At 35.1% G+C, this 22,811-nt stretch overlaps 1 protein-coding gene across 1 annotated transcript; it reads right to left on the bottom strand.

Moving 5' to 3' along the window:
* Positions 1 to 18,451: 18,451 nt before the first annotated feature.
* Positions 18,452 to 21,373, bottom strand: LOC131063592 (uncharacterized). The gene has a single exon (XM_059219816.1). The coding sequence runs from the start codon at positions 21,293 to 21,295 to the stop codon at positions 18,662 to 18,664; it is 2,634 nt and encodes an 877-aa protein (XP_059075799.1). The 5' UTR covers positions 21,296 to 21,373; the 3' UTR covers positions 18,452 to 18,661.
* Between the last annotated feature and the right edge of the window lie 1,438 nt (positions 21,374 to 22,811).

The raw sequence follows: 22,811 nt of genomic DNA, 5'->3' as shown, positions 1-22,811 counted from the left end.
TAGGCTTCAATTGCTTCTTAACCCAATTACATGAAAGAGTATTACAAATTGACGAATATCTTTGTGCTTACAAAAATCCTCCAACTCCTATTCTCCAATTTCCTCTCTAGAGAAATTCTAATTCTTCAAAATTTCCACAAGATAAGTTCTAAGTGTACTCATCCAATGTCCTCCCAAAAACATAAACCCCCCATTTTATACACTTTCATTTGCTATAATGGGGCTAACAAACATATTCCCCATATATTTCCCTATCTACTAACTAAGCTATTTAAATCTTTTAAAAAACCCATAGAAATAATTTAGACTTAATTTTTTGGCCACCCTTAATTCATGGCCCCTTACATTATCATATTATAATTTTGGGGTTGGCTTGGAAAATCTTATTATTAATTTTTTTTTGTGTATATCGAGGGTATTCAAGCCCCTATTTCCACAGATTATCACACCTATATTGAGGAAAACAGAAACTGCCACCATGGATGCTGAAATAACCATATGGAAGAGAGGTAGGGGTGGTAGCTCGCAATTATGGGGTCGACAGTTCAAACCACCGACGCTTCATAATTCTTCATAGCCTATTTTGTATTCTTCAAATAAAACACTCCATAATTAGTCACCAGAAATATCACGCAACTCAGCTGTGGAGAGGAAATGTAGGAATTGAGAGGTTCAAGGTTCAAACCTCAAAACAAAAAAAAAAAGTTGGTTAGGAAGAAGTTGGATAGTGCCATGTTCTCTACATCCTCCCAGATCATTCTTCCCAATTGAGAAACTTTTGGACCACTAAAAGGTCTATTTTTACATAGAATGTAAGTGAGGGCATTGTTGCCTCACTTGCCCAATATCATTTGTCCACACTATTGTAATTATGAACATCTGACCCATCATAATCAAGAGGAAAAATGAGATAGAATTGCTGATACAATCAATTGTATACTTATCAATATTCATTGTTTCATTCGCCATCTAGATAGAACTAACTAAGAGAATAACAAGCAATAATACTGAATAAAATGATGCCAAACAAAAAGTATCAACATGCTAGATCTCCTGAACAGAAACATCACTAGAAAATGAATAATTCAAACCCTCTTTTACCACCTTAAGGTGATGGCTTAAATGTGCTTGCAACTGATCCTCACAATGTGCTTTTTTTGACACCTTATCATGATTAGAGATTATTTCATCTTCATGCTTAGTATCGCTAGCTATTATAGACATAAGGGTTAATGCATTGCTTGCATTTACAATCATCTTCAAATGCTTAGTGTTTATGATAGATCTATCAGTCTTCATGAGATGAACTTTCACGATGAATTCAATCCCATCTTTAAACAAATGATACCTGTTATGTTCCCTATAAAAAATGACCTTTCTGTCATACAAATAAGGACTTCCTAGAACCATCTCGCAGATGTCAAGTAGAATTATATCTAACTCTACCTCATCAACAAACTTGGATGTGATTGCAAATCGGAGTTTACATTGCCTTGATACATGTAACTGAGCATTATCATGCACCAAACCCAATGGATATGGTTTAGGATGAGGTGTTGTTTTTGATCCCAATTGCTTAACAACTTATTTAGAGATTAAGTTCACTTGTGATCTACTATCTATGAGTGTATCAATTTTACTTTGTTTTGCAATAGCCCTTATATGAAATAATTCATTCCTTTTACTTTCAACAGAGACCTCATTACACTTTATAGAGAAAGAATGGGAACTACTACTAGCAACAAGAATGATACCTTTTTATACCCAAAATTGTTATCTTGGATTCGTCGCCAGATTCTGAACCAAGGTCTTGCACAATAGCTGTGGTCTTTTTCTTACCCTTTTGATTCTTTAATCGCTTGGGTTTTTTATCAGGATGCAATTTCCAACATTTTGCATCTTCGTGCCCTTCCCTTTTGCAGTGTGAGAAATAAGGCTTCTCCTCCTCTTTCTTCATGGAAGTTGTTCACTACATTTTATCCTTCCCTTTCTTGCTCCCTTTGTGTTTATTAGATTCCATTAAGAGATTGTCATGACTATTCCTCGAGCCTGTTTCAAGATGTATGGCTTGCACACTAACTTCATCAAGGTTAGTTGGATTAAACATAATTATTGTATGTCTCAAATTCTCATGTAATCCACCTATATACTTTAGCAAAGTTTCCTAAGTGCATAAAGGAATGCCCAAAATTAAAGCTCTTTTCCTAAACTCTTGTGTATATTCTTGCATAATTTATCCTTTCTCTTGCCTTAATGATTGCCAATTCATTACTGGTTTTTGCATGTGACCTAATGGATAAAATTGTTTCTTAAGTGCAGCTGTAAAATCAAACCAAGAAGAAATTGTTTTACCATATTGGCTAAGATCTTCCTGAGTTCTGCTCTCCCACCAGATTAAGGGTGTGCCCCCTAGGCGAAGAGTGGCTAACTGGATCTTTGAAGCATCATCAGTAAACTTCTGAATCCTACAATAAACTTCAACTTGTTTTATCTAATTATCAATTTTCTCTGCATCTAGTTCTCCATTTTAGGTTGCCAATTCAAATTTAACATCAAGCTTTAACAAAGGTGAATTAGACTCAGACTGTACATGTTGTTTCTTCTTGGGGGAAGAAGTAGAAGAAGAAGATGAAGAGAATGAAGAAGAAGAAGACAAAGAAGACATGGATGGAGGTTTAGGAGGGTCACTACACCTCCTACTCCTTTACCTTTGTCATCTTTCGAAGGGGATTCACATTCCTTCTTGTTTTTGTCCTTTCTTCAATGATTTTCCTACCCCTAAGGCCGAGTGCCTTAGTTACCGGTTGTATCTGCTACCGGTGTAGGACTTGATGACTCTACCAGTTGTTCTCCCTGTGGTATATCAGATCTTCTTACCCATATCATCTCATGTTTCTTCTTGATGTCTTCCACTTTTTCCTTTCCCTTCTCATCTGCATTTCCATTAGTTTTTGGTGGATTCTTACTTCTACAATATTTAGCAATATGCCCAATCTTATTGCATGCATAACAAATAATATTATTAATCTATATTTCCTTGTTAACTCCTTGATTTCCTTGATTTCATTTTGATTTGAATTGGTTAGCCATATGTTCAAATCTACAACATGCATGACATCTTACATTTCCAGGACCCGTGAATGATGCATTGTTCTGATTATTCCTATTTCTGCATTGACTAGCCATATGACCATATTTATTGCAAATAAAACATGTACCATTGAATTTGTGACAATTAGGCTATCTTACCAGTGATTTTTGGTTCCAGTTGTCATGTTTTTAATTCTGTCCAAATGATTGATCTTGTTGTGCAGTACCAGAGCTTTCTCCTTCTTAATAACCAGGACCTCTTTTATCATTAGCATCTCTCTGGTTTTTCAACATTTCATCAAGTTTAGTTGAGCTATCCTTGAACTTGTCCTTGTACTCATTTGCAATAACAAAACCATCCCTCATGATTATAATTTTTCTTTCAAGTACATGTTCATTGTTCTGGGACTGGATCACCTCAAGTTTTAGCATATCATTCTCATGAGTCAATCTGTTGCATTCCTCAGATCTATCCTTCAACGCTTGAGCTAATTTTTCTTCATTTTTCTTTCTGTCCTCGATCTCCTTGTACATCCTCATAGTTAGGGCTTGCATCTCATTCTTCAAGATAGTGTTCTCCTGAGTAAGTTTCTGATAATGATCCTTCATAGCATCTTCCTCATCATTGTTCTAATTTTGTAATTGATCACAAAGTTCGCTTCTCTTAGCCTTGACAACTGAAATATTTCCCTGTAATCATATGATGTGTTCTCTATCTTTCTTCAATTCATTTTTTAGTTTACTGTAGATCCATCTACTCATTATCAAGATCCTCAAGAGAAAGTCTATGTTGATGTTGCAGACCAGCTTCTATTGATTCCAAATTCTGGATCTTTCTCAAGTGGTTAAACTTCTTCCGAGGAACCAAGCTTTGATACCAATTGTTGGAATCCAAGAACATTGAGATGAGGGGGGGGGTGGGGGGGTGAATTAGTGATCCACTGGTAATGTTAGTTTTGAACCTATTACTTATTAACCGGTTAACTGTAAATAAAATTAAAGTGCATAGTCCAAATAACACGTAGAAAGGCAACACCATAACACCAATATTTATACGTAGAAAACCCTACAAAGGGAAAAACCACGGTGGGGTTGATACCCACAATATCTATATATACTTGATCAAGGTATACAAAGATTACATTGAGAGGTTCTGCACATGAATAAAGGCCAACTGCCTAGAGCTCACAGCTCAAACACAAAACATAAGAAGTCACACTGACTTACAGAGTATTACAAACTGTTTACAACTCAAAATGAACTTATAAATTGCATTTGACCATGTTGTATAAGTTCTGGTGAATGCTCTAATATCCTTCTCTATATGCCGGTTCATGTTGTTGCTATGTTCTGCTCTATTTTGCTACCGGTCATAGGACACCATATGACCCTTAGAATACAATACAACCCCTAACAACATCTAAGGGGTCATATGGTATCCTAAGGGGTCATATGACACTATATGATCCATTAGAATACCATAGGACCTATAATGATGCCAAATAGTATCCTAAGGGGTCATAGAACACCATATGATCCTTTAGGGCACCATATGGTGTTGTTATGGGTTGTATGGTATCTTGAGGGGCGATATGGAATCCTATGACCCCTTAGGACACCATATGATGTCGTTATGGGTCGTATGGTGTATTTAGGGGTGATATGGTGCTCAAAGGGGTCATAGGACACCATATGACCTCTTAGGAAACAATATGACCTCTAATGATACCTAAGGGATCATATGGTGTCCTAAGAGGTCATAAAGTACCATATGACCCTTTAGGACACCATATGACCCATAAAGACACCATATAAAATCTTAAGGGATCATATGGTGTCCTAAGGGATCATAGAACACCATATGATCTGTTAGGACACCATATGACCCATAACAACACATAAGAGGTCATATGGAGTCCTAAGGGGTCATAAGACACCATATGACCCCTTAGCACACCATACAACCCATAATGACACCAAATGGTGTCCTAAGGGGTCATAAAACACTATATGACCTCTTAGGACACCATACAACCCATAATGACACCATATGGAGTCCTAAGGGGTCAAATAGTGTCCCACGGGGTCGTAGGAGACCATATGACCCCTTAGGACACCATATGACCCCTAATGACACCATATGGTGTCCTAAGTGGTCATAAGGTGTCGTATGGGTCATACAACAACATAAGACACATAACAATACCATATAGTGTCCTAATGGGTCATAGGACGCCATGTGACCCTTAGAACACAATACGACCCCTAACAACATCTAAGGGGTCATATGGTATCCTAAGGGGTTATAGGACACTATATGATCCCTTAGCACACAATAAGACCTATAATGATGCCAAATAGTGTCCTAAGGGGTCATAAAACACTAAATGACCCTTTAGGACACCATATGGTGTTGTTATGGGTTGTATGGTGTCCTAAGGGGTCATATGACATCCTATGACCCCTTAGGACACCATATGGTGTTGTTATGGGTCGTATGGTGTGTTAAGGGTTCATATGGTGTCCTAAGGGGTCATAGGATACCATATGACCTCTTAGGAAACAATATGACCTCTAATAACATGTAGGGGATCATATGGTATCCTAAGGGGTCATAGAATACCATATGACCATTTAGGACACCATATGACCCATAACAATACCATATGGAGTCCTAAGGTGTCATATGGTGTCCTAAGGGATCATAGAACACCATATGACCCATAACGACACCTAAGGGGTCATAATACACCATATGACCCCTTAGTACACCATACGACCCATAAATATTATCCAACCAATACATCCACATGATCCAAAGAAACCAATACGTTCATTTTCTTCAAACCTTCTACTTTATATCCTATCTTCTTTAAAAAAAAAAAGAAAATTGACCACCTTGTCAATCTTCTTATCACCTTATATATATGTAAACAAAAAGAAGATATATTGGAGGGAGAGGAAGAGAGAGGGGATGGAGGGAGGAAGAGAGAGGGAAGAGAGAGAGAGAGAGAGAGAGAGAGAGAGAGAGAGAGAGAGAGAGAGAGAGAGAGAGAGAGAGAGAGAGAGAGAGAGAGAGAGAGAGAGAGACACCTTGTACGTGCTTGAGAGGGGGGGAGAGGGAGACAATACACATAGATACACACATATGTGTGTATATATATTTAATATATTATATATTATTATATACATATATATATATAAATATTATATATATTTTATTTTTTATATTATATATAAATTATATATAATATGTATATACACATATTATATATATGCAATAGCATATTATACACACTCCTAAAATTTAAACAAACTTAGCCCGTACGCGCTATTTATAGTAAAAATAGCGCGTACGCGCTTTTTATAGTAAAAATAGTGCGTACGCGCTTCTTACACCATAAGTACTGCGTACGCACTTTTTATACTATAGATACCCCATATGCGCCTTTGTCTGTTTAGGCTTGGAAATAGGCCCGGATGACAAAGCTACGGTTTGGAAGTTTGATTTCCCTCCATTTCCCTCCTTTTTGGCATGTTTTATTTTATCAACTTGGTTTCTCAAATTTGTCATCATCAGGTTTACACATCATCAAGTGGGTATTTCTAAAATTTCCACCATATTTTCACCCATCTTTTGAGCTTTCTAACCATATAATTTTTAAATTTTTTTAACAACAATAACATATTATTATTGAATTTCTTTTACGAGTGTCTCCATAGTTCTCACAGACATGTGTGCACCATTTTTTTAATAACTTTTGATATAATTATCCAAGTTTTTAAAAACTTATATATTATTGTAGTGAACATGATTCTTTACAATTTTAAAAAAATAAATTTGCATTTTTGATTTTTTTAGTGCAACTTACGCTTCACGCACGAATAGGTACCTAATTTTTAGGATGTTCTCTATCAGAAAAATCATAAAAAATAAAATACTTAACAAAAAATTACAAAAAAAATACATCTTCTAGTGCTTACTCTTAAATATCTTTATGCCGAAGGATTTGTTAAAATATTAAATCTAAATATGACTTTTTTGATGCGCACGTCAGACACTATGTTATGTTTTTCTGAAAAAATTAGGGTCTATTTTTCGTGCGCGAAGGATTTGACTCCCTTATTCTTATCCAATTTTGAAAAAGTTTAGTAGTTTGGAAACTAGATTCAAAGTACTACAATATTTGTTGTTTTATTATCTTCATATCTTGAGTGGATGACTTTCAAATTTTGCCTCCAAGTTCAAGTTCACCTGATTTCAGAAAAAAAGTGTCCACTTATACCCCCCTTTTTGACCACCATCTTTGTGCACTTACCCATAGCTTATGTATGGAAATTTTTGAGATGCATTCTACTGATTGGATCTACTAGTATTTCTCCTTCTAAAGTTGCTAACTAATATGCCCTAGACCCGAAGACTGTAGTGATGACATATGGACCTAGCCAATTGGATTCAAATTTTCCCTGGTGTTCTTTGTTTGGTTGATTGCGAGGATTTTCTTTGAGAACAAGATCTCCTACCTCAAACGTGTGAGGTTTAACCTTATTAATGTAGCTTCTGCTCATGCATTGTTGATATGCTTTTAGGTGATTGTAGGCAGCTTGTTACTTTTCATCAAGCAGTTCCAAGTCCCGAAGACAGGAGACTCGGTACTCTTCATCAGTAATCAGATTTTGCAAGGATGGTAATTCAACTTCAATAGGCAAGATGGCCTCTGCTCCATATACAAGTGAGTATGGGGTTGTGCCTTTAGGGGTTCGAATGCTAGTTTGACATGCCCATAGTGTAGGATTTAGATGAATGTGCCAATCGCGACCGACATCATTGACTGTCTTCTTTAAGATTTGTAGGATATTCTTGTTTGAGACTTATGCTTTACCATTTCCTTGTGGGTAATATGGATGGAGAAATGGTGTTGGATATGAAACTTCTCATAGAGTTTGCAGACATATTGATTTTTGAAAGGAAGCCCATTATTTGTGATGATGGACATCGGTACACCATACCAGAAGATAATGTAGTTTAAGATAAATGAAGTGATCTGCTTGCTAGTTACTTGGGTGAGTGGAATGACTTCGAACCACTTGTTGAAGTAGTCTGTGGTGGTAATGATGAAGTTGTGACTATTGGATGAAGATGGATGAATTTTACCCACAAGGTCAAGTCCCCACTGACAAAAGGGCCATGTTGTTGCGATGGGTTGCAGTTCTTGTGTTGGTGCATGTATCAAATCTCTGTGTACTTGGCACTTCTTTCATTTCCTGACAAAGTAGTAGGAGTCTTTTTCTAGGGAGGCCCAATAATATCCTACCCTCATGATCTTTTTAGCCAATGAAGGACCACTTGAATGAGCCCCACATATACCATCATGTACTTCTTCTAAATTTGTGGTCACCTCACCTTTCTCTAAACATCAGAGGAGAGTACCATTGAGACTTCATCCGTATAAGGCTTTGACAATGATAGTGTATCGGTTGTTCGCGTATGAAGGGTTTTCGTTGATTGTTTGATTGGTTTGGTGGAAGGATTTGATAACATAAGTAAGCGTAAAACTTATCATACTATGAGGAATCAGGACCGATGAGTTGACATACCATATCAGATTTTAGGATATCATATGCAGGGATCCAAAGCTGTTCAGCTAAGAACTCATAGTGTGTTGAGTTCTATGGAACATCGAGGAGAGAGGCTATTGTATCCATTGAATCTACAACTGGGTTCTGATCTCAAGGAATCTGATTGAAAGTGATAGCTATAAATAATTCCTTGAAATTATCAACCATTTTTTTGTAAGGCATGAGCTTATCATCCTTAGTTTGAATTACTAGTTGTGAATTGCCATAGACCTGTAGCTCCTTTAAGTTCCATTGTACGACCATTCTTAGTCCTATGATCAAGGCTTCATAATTTGTTATGTTATTTGTGCATGTGAATGTGAGCCTGTATGATTTGGGAATGCTATCACCTTGAGGTGTGATAAAGAGAATGTCAATGCCTAAACCATGTCTAGTGTAGGACCCATAAAATTATAACTTCCATTATTGTGCTTATACAACTGTGAAGATCCCCTCATCTGGAAAATTTGAGATAAGAGGATGGTCTCCTATGAGTGGTGCTTCGATCAACTAATCTGCAATGATCTACCCTTTGATTTATTTTTGGTCCACATACTCTATGTCAAATTCGCTAAGGAGCATAACCCACTTTGCCAAATGACCTGTTAGTATTGCTTTATTGAGAAAGTACTTGAGTGGATCTATCTTGGCAATGAGTTGTATCTTGTGTGTCAGCATGTAGTGCCTTAATTTGGTTTCTGATAAAATTGCTGCAAGACAAGCTCGTTCAATAGGGATATAATTGAGTTCGTACCCTACTAGTGTCCTATAGATGTAGTACACTGCACATTCTTTTCCTTCTGTATTATGTTGTGCTAGTAATACTCCTAAGGCCATAGTTGTAGCTGATATGTATAATAACAAGGGCCTATCTAGAGATGGTGGTGTTAGTAATGGTGGGATCATCAGGTAATCCTTAAGTTGCTGGAATGCTTGCTGACAATTCTCTTCCCATTTGAAATGAATATTTTTATGGAGTAGATGTGTGAAGGGATGACACTTATTGGACAATTGTGCAATGAAGCGACAAATTGACTGTAGCCTCCCTTGTAATGTCCTTAATTGACTGATGTTCTTAGGAGGTGGCATCTCTATGATTTCTTTTACCTTTGTGGGATCAACCTCAATTCCTTTATTTGAGACAATGTATCCTAGGAGCTTCCCAGAGGTCACTCCAAAGACACACTTCTTTGGATTGAGGTGGACATTGTATTGTTCCATTCTGGTGAAGATTGTGTCTAGCACAATGAGGTGACCCTCTCTTATTAATGATTTAGATAATAAATCATCCACATAGTTTTCCATTAGTGTATGCATCATGTCATGGAAGATAGTAGTCATTGCCCGTTGATATGTGGCACCTGCATTCTTGAGATTGAATGGCATTACATTCCAACAGTATGTACCCCACAGACATGTAAAAGTTGTTTTGTGTTGATCCTCTGAGGCGATCTTGATCTGGTTGTATCATGAAAAGCCATCCATGAGTGATAGCATTGTATGTACTGATGTGAGATCTATGATCATATCAATGTTTGGAAGAGGGAAGTCATCCTTAGGACATGCTTTGTTTTGATCTCTAAAATCCATACAGATACAAATGATCCTAGTTGGTTTTGCCACTGGTACAATGTTGGAGATCCATTCTACATAATCAATGGGTCTTATGAAACCCACATCTAATAGCTTTTTGAGTTATGTTTTTACTAACAATGCAATCTAAGGATGCATCTTTCTGAGCTTTTGTTTTACTAGTTTGGCTCCTTCTTCTACTATCAAATGATGCATTATTAGCTTTGGATCTAGTCCTAGCATATCTGCATAGGACCATGCAAAATTGATTTGTTGCTTTTGAAAGAACTCTATAAAATTAGGATCTTCGGTTGGAGTTAATGATTTTGCTAGATGTATTACGTGTGGATTTTATGGTGCCCTTAGATTGACTTCCTTTGTGTCTTCTAGGAGAATAGACGGTCTCTCTTGATTAGTTCTAAAGGGGAGAATGTCAAGCCTTCCATCTTCAGGTGCCTTGGAGAGGTTTTCACCCTTCGATGCATCCTTTATTTTTACTTTTTTGGGATCCAAAAGTGCCACAGTGTGGTTTTCACCAGAGGATCCTGTTTTGATTGTAATATTTTTGTGACTTAAAGGGTTGGCATTCTCTCCAAAGTAAGTAGCATTGTTAAGTTCAACAGCATACCCATCTTTGTGATCCCTTCTTGGTATGTTATCACGTAATTCAAGAAAGTCTATGATCATGTCATCATTTTGGAAGGTGTTAAGGTATAGAGGATCGAGTTGATCCCAATCAATGAGTTCAGGGTGGATTATTGGCATTAACTCATCAATAAGGTAGAGTTCATATGATGCATCAATTATGGTTAGGATAGAGGAATCAAGGTCATCGTCAGTACTATCCTCTTTGTAATCAGGTTTGGGAGGTGACCTATTTGTTCTTGAAGTATCTTCAGTATCCGAATCCCAAAAGGTTTTATCCATGCCCCTTCTTCAATGCCTTTGTCTACAAGAGTATCAAGAGAATCCTCTTCAGATTCATGTGAGGCCAAAAAAACCCATTCATATTCATGTGAATCCATCTTGGAATCACTTGGTAGAACTTTGTCACTATATGTTATAGGGATGTCTGGCAATGTGAAAGGTTTGTTGATAACTATTGTAGGGGTTTTATCTGACAAGGTTGTTGATGTTGCTTGGGTGTCTGAAGTGGAAAAGAGTTTTATCCCTAGACTGACAGGTTGTCATGCAACATAATTATTTTTCTTGTTTGTTGTATGTGTGGAGTTCAATTGAGAAGTGCTTTCATGACTTGGATTTTTTGATTTTGTAGGTTGATTTGCAATGGACACTATCCTCCTTCTGGAAGAGATGAATTTGGAAGTTGTTTGCTTTTGTTTTCTTGTAATCTTGAGCTTAGAAGAGCCTCCTGAACTAGGGTTGAATCTGAGTCCACTTTTAACCCTTGTTTATAACAAGGGTTGCAACAAATCTTGTACACCTTGTTTGTGGTGCTCTTGCAATAACATTTCGATAATGATATTAGTGGTTGAGACATTTTGATTATCAAGGTCCCTTCAACTAGTTGACTCGGAGACCTTGTTTTTAGTATGAACCCCCTTTTGTGTGTCTTTTGTCTTTGTTTGTCCATTTTCCTTTTTTTCCTTTTATTTTTGTATTATTTTTTGTGTCCTTGTATGTGATTATGTGAGTTAAGATCCTAAGTTTGCAGGCTTGTTCCCTCAAATTTATCATTGTCTTTTTTCCTTATAGTCTTGCCCCCCCTCTCTCTCTTTCTCTGTCATAATCTATGATGAGTATGCATGTATAATCATACTCTTGCTAAAGTGGGGGATAAATGTAACATTATAAATCATAACCATGTACAATTAATACCACTATTTGTGCCCCTATCTTAGTGTGACCCATTTTATCTCTCACCCAAGCCTATTTTTTGTCTTTTACCTCAAAATTGGTGTCATCTATTCACATGGTGGTATAAAACTCTATCTTGGGATATGGCACCCTATCTCTACACTATTTACTTTGTTTTGAGTGGACAAAGGTGCTTAGGGTATCCTTGTCCTAGGACAATGGTTCCTGGGAAGCCTTTGTCCTCCCAAACTAAGCCCAAATTCTAATATCCCTATGCATGTTTCCTTTCCATTGGTTTTGAATCATGATGCCTTAGTTTGACCATTGGAGGTTGTCCTAATCAGGGAAACACCTTGAGAACCCTATGTAAGAGCATTCCTCTAATTCATTTTATCAACAGAACATATCATAAGCATTTTTTATCAAGCATTCCAATTATCAAGCTTTGAGCATCAAGGTGACATTTCATCCCAGCATATTCTTCAATAATTATTCAATATCTATACATCACAGAGCATCAAATTACATGAATCATCATGCAAGCATGTGTTTATGATTAGGTCATTCATGTCTTGTCATGTCATGTTATTGTATCAACACTTGTGATCAAATTCAAAGAGCATTATATCATCAACCTTCAATCATCTACAACAAATATGAGGTATAATGTATGTAGCATTTACTTATATTTTTTGATTCATTTCAAGGGTTAATTCTGAACTTGGGGTTTGACCTAGGCAAATTCCTATTCTCAACATCTTTCTCTCTTTTGCAAGTGCAGGTTATAGGTTTAGAAGCTGTAAATCTGGGATTAGGCAGAATGAATAGAGATGATCATATCTAGATTTTGTAAGCATGAAAAGTGGAAGATATGGTTGCCTCGCACACCTCTATCTGACAACTTTGTAACAAAAATTATAGGGTAGATTCTAAGCAATATTCTGGTTTCAAATAGGTAAACTTCATCTACATTTGACATTCTAAGGACAAGGCCATCCAAAGTTCCATTATCCTAATTTTTTATGCTCAAATTTAGTCACAGGTTTTGTTCATCTTTCTCATCTCAAATCTATGTTCACAACTTCGTATCAGACCTACAACTGCTTGTTTATGTTCATTTATGTCACTTTTTCATCTTTATCCCTAGATCTTCACTTTAATACATCTTTTTCAGTATCCAATTCAACTCAAACAAAAAGAGGTGGAATCCAACCATCATTTACCCCTTTTTACATAATTGAGATCTTGAATCTATTGATCCCATCTCTCCTTGATCTAATTCCCTTGTGGAAATAGGTCTAGTTCCTAGTTTACATGAATAAGCTTGTGAATACCCTATTTCCTCACATTACACTTGATAATAATATCACTATTTAAGTTGCTGTGGAAAATTTCTACTACTTATGAAAAAAAAAGGATACTCTATCTCATGGTTTCCATTCTTCCATGGAACCTATAATATCTTGTCATGTATTGAAGAAGAAAGGATATGCCATGTAAGGGATAACAAAGAAGATTAAGAGACTTAAAAAAGACAAATGATAAGAAGTATATGTGAGAAGGAAGGATTTACGAAAGATAATAAGAATGAAAGCAATAATTTTTGATGAAGGTGGGGACCATAGTGTTGGAATCAAGGTCACTAAGAGGGGGTAAGTCAGTGTTCTGTAATTTTTGACATTATTAACTTGTTCTTTCAAGAACTTAATGCAAATGAACAAAAGAGAGATGCAAAAAACACAAAGAAATCAACAAAAACACCATAACACCAAGATTTATATGTGGAAAAATGATGGTGGGGATGAGACCCATAAGATAATTATACTTAGTTAAAAGTATTACAAGGGAATGCATGTGCATGCATTTGGGCACACTTCCTAGAGCTCACTACTCCATTACAAAGCAAGAAGGGCTACAACCCTTGAGAAGGCTCACTGCCTTACAAACAATTACAAAGATCATAAGAGTGAAATGAACTAACGAATAGCATCTACCAATGCCAAATTATAGTTTTGGTTAAGTTCATTATACATATTGTATACACTTCACCTTATACTGCTATGTTCCACTCTTCTACATTATACCAGAGCAATCCTTCACTTGTGAATGTGGAACTGTGCATATTCGATCAAAACCACTTTCCACATACCTCTATGGATATATAAAATGATCATATCGATTGGTCTTATATATTTTTGCAACATTAAATTAGGTCTTCTACATGTTAGCTTCAAGAACATTATACAAATTATGAAACAAGTATGCATAGTCGACTCAATCCGAACTCCAATGCATATGTGGACCAAAAAGAATTGTCCACACGCTTCCCAAATATCAGCTAAACATCCTTGATCACAAAAACAATCACCAAAATTACCATCAATTCCACACAATGATCAACTGTACAAGTCAACCATATTACACTGTTCAACCCCAAAACCTGTACATCGAATCTTCTGACTCACACGACAATCATCACCGGAGGCTAAGACTTTGGAATAAGGTACTCCAGACATCTGACTATCTTCTTCTAGCTTTGCAACACAAAATATTCAACTAAAATGAAATGTCGATCAAAATACTGCATTCTGACTTCCTGTATAGAAAAATCATGAATTTTGGATAGGATCTTTGACCATAGTTGCCATCAATGACAACACCGAATGACCTACACAGTGTCTCTTGCCAACACATAGTTGTTGAAGGCAATGTATTTTAGGGAGTGATAAACTCAAGGAAAAAAGAAGCCTTTGGTTTTCATGTGTTGGCCTAGATATTTAGCGAAAAGCAAGGGAAGGTCCAAAATTCCTTATTTGTATAGTTATGTCATAAAAGTTTTTTTTTTTGTAATTTCTATAATAGAATCAATATAATAAAAGAGAAATGTCCTTCTACTGATTTTCCAATGTTGTTAATCAATGGGTCATTTCCATTTGTGTATGACATGTTTCTATGTGTATCTTTAGGTTGTATTGTCCATTGGGAGGTGTATAGATGCATGTGTGTGTGTGCTATTTTTAATTTGCTGCATAATATGGACTCTGAAGGTATGCCTTTTATGACTAAGTAAGGGCCTATAGAAATTGGTCAAGTGACTATAACATAACATATTGTACAAAGGTTATGAGTTGCTTCCATTAGTTATGAGAGGTGGTTTGGAGTCAATTGGCATTGTGAATGGCAATTGTGTCATTATCTATTTATCATTATTTGTTACTTTAATCTAAAAGTTTAATGAAATGAAATGAACATAAATTTATATCATTTTCTTCTTTGCTAATTTAGAATGGTGGTTAGGTTAGAATCTTCAAGTTTTGGTAGCTCTCCCATTTTCTAGTAAAAGTGTTCGCTCCAATTGGTGTTTCTTGCAAGAAAAAATATTTTCTCTATTATAATGGCTACAATAGGTAGCAATGACAAGATTTGACTCTCTTAGGATCATTACAAGAACAAGTTTTAGTTATCTTCTACATATATTTCTTTGCAGCATGCTTATTAAAACTTCACTGATAACACACAACTAGCTTAATTTATACTCTAGCATACCCTAATTGAACTCTAATGATTGTATTTCTCATATAATGATATATTTAATAAGCCCCTCTTTGAAGAGAGTTAGACTTGACTTGGCTTTAATACAACAAAAAATAGAGTTTCGACACAATTTTTATTTATTTATATCTATTCAATTAATTTTTTTTACATGGTTTTATAACTTTCGAGAAAATTAACAACTTCCTACAAATCCAAACTTTGAAACTGAAATTGAAACTAACATTCACCTATCTAATGCTGACTAAACCTTACTTATCTAATATTAACTAGAACTCTTCTACCTACTCTTTAACAAAGTGCAAACTAATACTTATTTGCTTATACATTTAATCTAATATTCGTGGACCAATTCTTTCAACTCTATGTTCTCTTCCATATGTTCTCTTCCTCTACATTTCTAAATGTTATTAATAGGATGTTTAATATTATATATTACAAATTTTCTAAAATATAAATTATAAAGTATATGCCAAACTTATTACAAATTGATATTTTTTATTATATGTAAAAAATAGTCACCTCTAAAAGTATTCTGATTTAAATATTTGTTAAGTCATATCTAAGCTCACAATTGAAGATTATCTAGAATTTTAAAGATAGTTAATCAGAGGCATTAAAATTGAAAATAATATCCGTTTAAATTTAAAAGGAAGAAGTAGATTCACATTACAATATCAAGAATAAGTGTTATTGAAAAAATACAGAAGTTTGTTGTTTTATAAATACATAAAATTTATGAAATTGCATATGGTTACTTTGGTGTATAGAATTGATAGTCACATAGCTCACAGGAACCGGCAGTTGGCTAAATAAAGATAATCCTTCCATGGATATCAATTTTAGTTGTTTGGCATACACACTCATACTTCATTAGGATAAAGAAAGTTCTTTCATGGATTGAGATATGTAATATTTCTCTCTTTATTGAATGTTTGATATTGATTTTATCTTTGTTTTGTTGATTGAATTTTTAATATTGAAAATCAGATTTCTCCTGTATTATGGCTTTCCTTTTCATTCATGCTACGAGGAAGAATATTTAATGGGTTGAGATGGTAGAATTAATTTTTACATTTTATCTCTTCTTTTGCACTAAGAACTAATTTACCTTATAAATAATTTTTGGATTTTTTTAATATTTAAAAATATTATAAATATAATTTTAGTAATATGTTTTTAGGTAAATAGTTAGTATGTTGTGCTAGTTTAGTAAAAATATATATTAAAAATGATTATAAGTATAATTTTAGTGAACATGGTTTAGGTAAATTGTTAGTATGTTGTGTTGGTTTAGGGAAAAAAATATATTAAAATTGATTATAAATATAATTTTAGATGTTGTGTCGGTTTAGAGAAAAATTATATTAAAAATGGTTATAATATAATTTTAGATGATTTCACATAAATAGTTAGTATGCTGTGTTGGTTTAGGAAAAAAATATATATTAAAAATGATAATAAATATAATTCTATGAACATGGTTTCACTTAAATAGTTAGTATTTTATGTTGGTTTAGGAAAAAATAATATTTAAAATGATTATATATATTATTCTAGTGAATATGTTTTTAAATAAATAGTTAGTATGTTGTGTTGGTTTAGACAAAATTTTATATTAAAAATGATTATAAATTAGCTAGTAAGTATGTTATTGTGTTGGTTCAAAAAATATATATATTAAAATTTATTATAGATATAGCTCTAGTGATCAAGACCCATGTGTGTTAGTTAAAAAAAAACATATATTAAAATTAATTATAAATATAGCTCTAGTGATCAAGACCCATGTGATATTAGTCAAATGAGCTCTCAACAAAAGAGGTATCAACTTAGATTTGTGATCCTACATTAGATTAAAAAAATGATATGCGTGCATTTAGATTGAAGAGATCAAACCAATTAATTCTTACCTTTACTTACCAAAACAGGTTTTCCCATGGATATGATTAATATAATTTCTTTTTGGAATCTTTAATATTTCAATAGCATGTACTTGTCAAGTTTGCAATGATTCCCTTGCATGTGTATGCTTGATATAAGTTGAAGGGATGTGCTTGATAATGGTTGATAAATATCAGCCTTCATGACCTCTCTTGTGTGTTTACACATGTTATGTGCTCATCAAATAATAGAAATTAAATGGGATACTCTTGGGAGATTGGATCATTTGCAAGGACACAATGTGGTGGCTTTTGTGTGTTAAGTGACTAGTAGTTGGGTGCTTGATTGTGGTCAATGGGACATAATGTGGTGGATTTTGTCTGATAAGTATACTGTGAATCCGGAACTCATTGACTGACAATGGATCTGATTGGTCCTTGTGATGGGATGGAATGTCTTGTACCTTGATGACATGGATTCACTTTTTGTTTTGTAAATGATAAAATATTGAGCGGTTAAGGTTAACATTTTAAGTCAAGTTTGTCTTATGTGTGGATGCAAAGTTACATGTTGTGGTCATTTTCTTACCACCATTGATGCAATATGGGTTCTAATAGTTGTCTACTGAATACTGAATATGCTCTGACTTGTCAAACTGTACTTGCTAGATTATATTTTGGACAAATATACACCTATTATAAAATACTTTGGATGTGTACATGTGTGATACATTTGATTATAGCATCTGATAATATTTATTACATATTTTTACTACTTGACAGCTCCACTGTGAGTCTTAAAACCCTTCACAGATATTCTCACTTCATGTCCCCACTCCACTAGTGACTCCTCTCCCCTATACATGCCATATTATAATGATTTGTGTTAAAACATACAGCATAAAATAATTTTCCATATTTATATTGTGTAAGACATGCATAACATTTACCATTGTGTAGTATTTTAAACGTTCTTAACATACTCATGTTGAGCAGTTTAACATCAACATTAAAAAAGAAGTTAAAAGTACTACAGATGAGATGATAAGAGAATGAACAAAGGTCTCCTCTTATAAAAAGCAGGTCGTTTCAGATTCAACTTTGTCTTCACTAATTGTTTTTCACGATCATTCAAAATTTCCTTTACGAAGGAGCAAATTCTTCTTCATTGCAGCAAAATCTTCTTCACGATCACGCAAGATCTTCTTCGTTGCGGCAAGTTCCTCCTCAAGATCACTCGAAATTTTCTTCGCTGCAGCTAATTCTTGTTCAGGGTTACTTAAACCCCCCTTCGTTGCAGATAATTCCTTTTCACGATCACTCAAATCCTTCTTCATTAAAGCTAACTCCTTCTCCATTGCAGTGAAAGCATTTTCACGATCATTGAAATCCTTCTTCACTGTATCTAATTCCTTTTCACGATTTTTCAAATCGTTTTCACGATCACTCAAACCCTTCTTCGCTGTTTCTAGTTCTTTTCTCATTTCAGCTGGATCTTGTTCAGTACTCCTCTCGCCCACTGATAATTCCTTATTCGACGCCATCTCTACCTTCTTGGTTACATCAGAGTCAGACTGTTCTCCACATCCCATATGAGCTAATAAAACCCACACTTGACTCAGAAATTCTCCTCCTGCAGCCACGCACTCTGCATGATATATTGCCTTATTGTACAACGCCATGTATATTACCAACTTACCCCAATACTCCGCCAATAACTTCCACATATCACCTTCTTGTTTCTTCAGCAGCTGGTGAGCTAGTTTTGCCCCGGAGCCTAACAGATCATCATTCTTTTTGCTGCCTAACAGATATTCAGGATTTTTGTGAATAATACTGCCCAAGGTAAGTTTGTCCAGAAGTTGGTTCACAAGTTGCATGTATACAATCCTTGCCATCTTGGGGTGGAGGGGCAAAAGATGGGGGCGTGACATTAGCAGATATGCGCAGTACCTCGACAGTGTTATACTCCACTTAACATTCTTCTCATTCAGCTCTCTCTGTTGAGCCAATTTTTCCTCTGTCTCGTTCTTCTGGGGCAATTCTTTCTCAGTCTCTCTTCTCTTCCTGTCACATAAAGTGGTAGCTATATGCCATATCAGAATGACCTCCTCCAGATTGACATGCGACTTCAATATCTCCTGGATTTCAGTTTCTCCTTGAAACAGATCCTTCTCAAAGTTGTAAAATTTCTGTTTGCATTGTTCAGTACGATTCTCCTCAGAACATGCCTTTTTGAGGATTTTAAAAATGAAGTCTTTGAGATCATCTTCGACAGGCACGTTGTTGACATGCCATATTTTGGTGTACCAGCTTACAATAGATCTCTCTGGCTTGGGAAAAAGTCCAGCCATCTTACACATTATAGGAGACGAATTAAGCCAAGTCTCTATTAGGCAGTGTTGCGGAATTTGGTCGCTCCAGTATCTATCTCCTCCAACAACCTCGCTCAAGTATCTATTTCCTCCACTACTAAATTCCTGAAACTTGCTTATCACAATCATGGTAATCTTTATCACCTGAAATCTGCACCACTGAAGAACATAGCAAAATCCGCTCCGGCTTTCTAGGCGCCTATATGCCACATAAGCACAAATTAAATGGACCCTGGTCCAGTCGGACACTATGACTCGCCATATCTGAAAGACCTCAACCAGAAACGCTACTGAAATCAAAACGTATGTCACCATCCGCTGTGCTTGTCTGGATTCTCTCTCTCCCAAAATTAGAAACCCTGCTGTTCCCATGAGAATGGTGCTGAGAAAACGCACTGCCATCCCCCACTTAGTGAACCCTGCGTTGCTGTACTTGGAGAAGACCGCATCGTACATGAATTTTAACTCCATCTCTACAATTCTGAATGCCTCTCCTCCACTACGGTTAACCCAAAAAGCTCTGGTCTCCTTCCAATCCCCCTCAACAAAATACAAACTCCCAAACCTCCGCTTATACATTTTGAACAACGCATGGGAAAGGCAGAGCTCGTACCCTCTATCTGTAACAAATCTCCGCTTATCGTCCTTCTCATCGTTACCAACCTGCTCAACATCCTCAATAGTTACTATGTCTTTTCCTTTCAGTGAAGACATCTGTAACTCTTCTTTTGGCCTCCCTTTCCGCGAAGACGACGCCTGCTCCACTTTATCCTCTCCCATAACAACATATTTGCATTCTTGTGCAACACATTTTATCTCCATACATTTAGAAATTGGCAGACTTGACATAACGATTCGAGGATAACTGCCATACCTCAAAGCAAGTGTCCTTTCGCCATACTTAAGGAATCCTACAAGCAGTAGAAGAATAGCAGCAGCCAATGAACGGAGTTTCATTGATGATGCATAAATGACATACACTGCCACACAAACTTGATAAACCATATTGAATCCATGTCTCATCCACAGCTCATTATCAGCCATGGAGTAAGCAGTTATAGCATCTGGTCCCCCTAAATGAATCAGTAACACTGGAGCCCATATTCCATAAATCTCCTTCCGATCGCTGTGCATCATGATCCCAAGTGCAGAAATAGCCACAGCATCCGCAGAAATGTAGGCTCCCCAAACAAGAAAACGCAAAGTACCACTTGAAGTAAGATATCTGCGTGCACCCAGAACAACCAGAACAAGCTGCAACATCATGCTAGTGAGTACTAAAATCCTTACCAGCCATTGTACTCGAATATGGAGCGCAAAATCATGCAACGCAGTCCACGCAGAATAGTTTCCAGCACAGATGGCCTCCCAAACAAGAACAGACATTGTGGTTCAATAGAAAAAATCAAACCACACACACCCCAATCCTCATGGTAACCTGCAGCTTTATAGATGCCATTTTGATTTTAATGAAAACTTTAATCCCAATGAACTTTAAAGATATGCTGATTTTTTAATTGAATATATATAGATATATCGTTAAACAAGAATTTGTAGAAGATATAAGATATTGCTCGATGAAATAAGATAATTTTTTTGTTTTTTGATATGTTTAAAAGATCAAATTAATTATTAATATTTAACTGATAAAAGTTTTTAATATTTAAATAGAGCTACAGAAAAAGCTAAACATGAGAAACAACCAAGTTAACCTTTCATCCATATAGCCAAACAAAGTATCATCTTTAAAAATTCACCTCCTATCAAGATTGATTGATTTAAAATTTTATTCTTTTCTTCATGGAAAAGAAAATGGACAATTCCAGAAGAATCATAAAAAGTCGAGACCAAAGAAAATGCTGAAGACTTCGTCTTGAGATAAGCATATTGTTTGCTTTGAAGACATGAAATGACCCACCAAACCATCTTAGCTGTAGCTTTATAGATGATGCCCTCCTCTTAAGATTCACAAAGTTTTGAACAAAATAATTTAATAAAATAAATAAATCAATCTCTTCATCAGAAAAGGACATCTTCTGATTCTTTCATGCTTGGTAAGAGCTCGTTTTGAGAGAAGTTTTCACTCACTCGAAGACAGCTTTTTTTCCCCTTTTTCTTAATACTACCTAGAAAGTATACATAAGTTTTATGCTTATATTGGTATAATTCATATATATATATATATATATATATAAAATTAGGCGAAAATAAGAAGATATCAAATTTAGTAATGGAAATGTGTAAGTAAATTATATAGAAAATGATTGTATTTCACTTGATAGTTAACAAAAATACAAGTGAATATTGATTTCAAATATTCTTAAAAATGTCTTTCTTTCTAAAACCATTTACTAAACGTTTTCTTTTAAATCTTTGTTAATTCAAAGAACAAGTTTACATGTCAATGAATCTATGATCATAGTTGTATACCCATGCTTGAAATATGTGTAACATTCTATTCTAAAACTTGATCTAATGTGTAGTTCCTTTCCTTTCCTTTCCTTTCTTGAAAGCTGACTAGTTGTATTAATAAGTATCTTTTTAGTTTATTATACAACTTAGTTGTGATGATGACATTATACCTTAATGAACCATTTGAAATCAAACAATATCAAATACAATAGACAAGTGTCCACAATGTAAATTATTAATAACTTTTAATAGATCACATCAAAGTGTGTCACTATTAATATCTCATTTAAAATGATTGAATTCTTGATTTGTTGAAGATGATTAGAATTATATTAAATATCTTTAAATACTAGCACACAAGTCTGGACTGATTTTTTTAGTGGCCAATATTCATCAATTGGCTATTTATGGAAATTTGGGAATCAAAATTTGGCTAATAGTTCAATTTTTAGGGTGACCTAAATCATCACATTTTAATTAAATAATTTAG

This window comes from Cryptomeria japonica, chromosome 4 (genome assembly GCF_030272615.1).
Source record: "Cryptomeria japonica chromosome 4, Sugi_1.0, whole genome shotgun sequence".
Classification (NCBI taxonomy): domain Eukaryota; kingdom Viridiplantae; phylum Streptophyta; class Pinopsida; order Cupressales; family Cupressaceae; genus Cryptomeria; species Cryptomeria japonica.
This window is presented reverse-complemented; position numbering and strand designations above follow the sequence as displayed.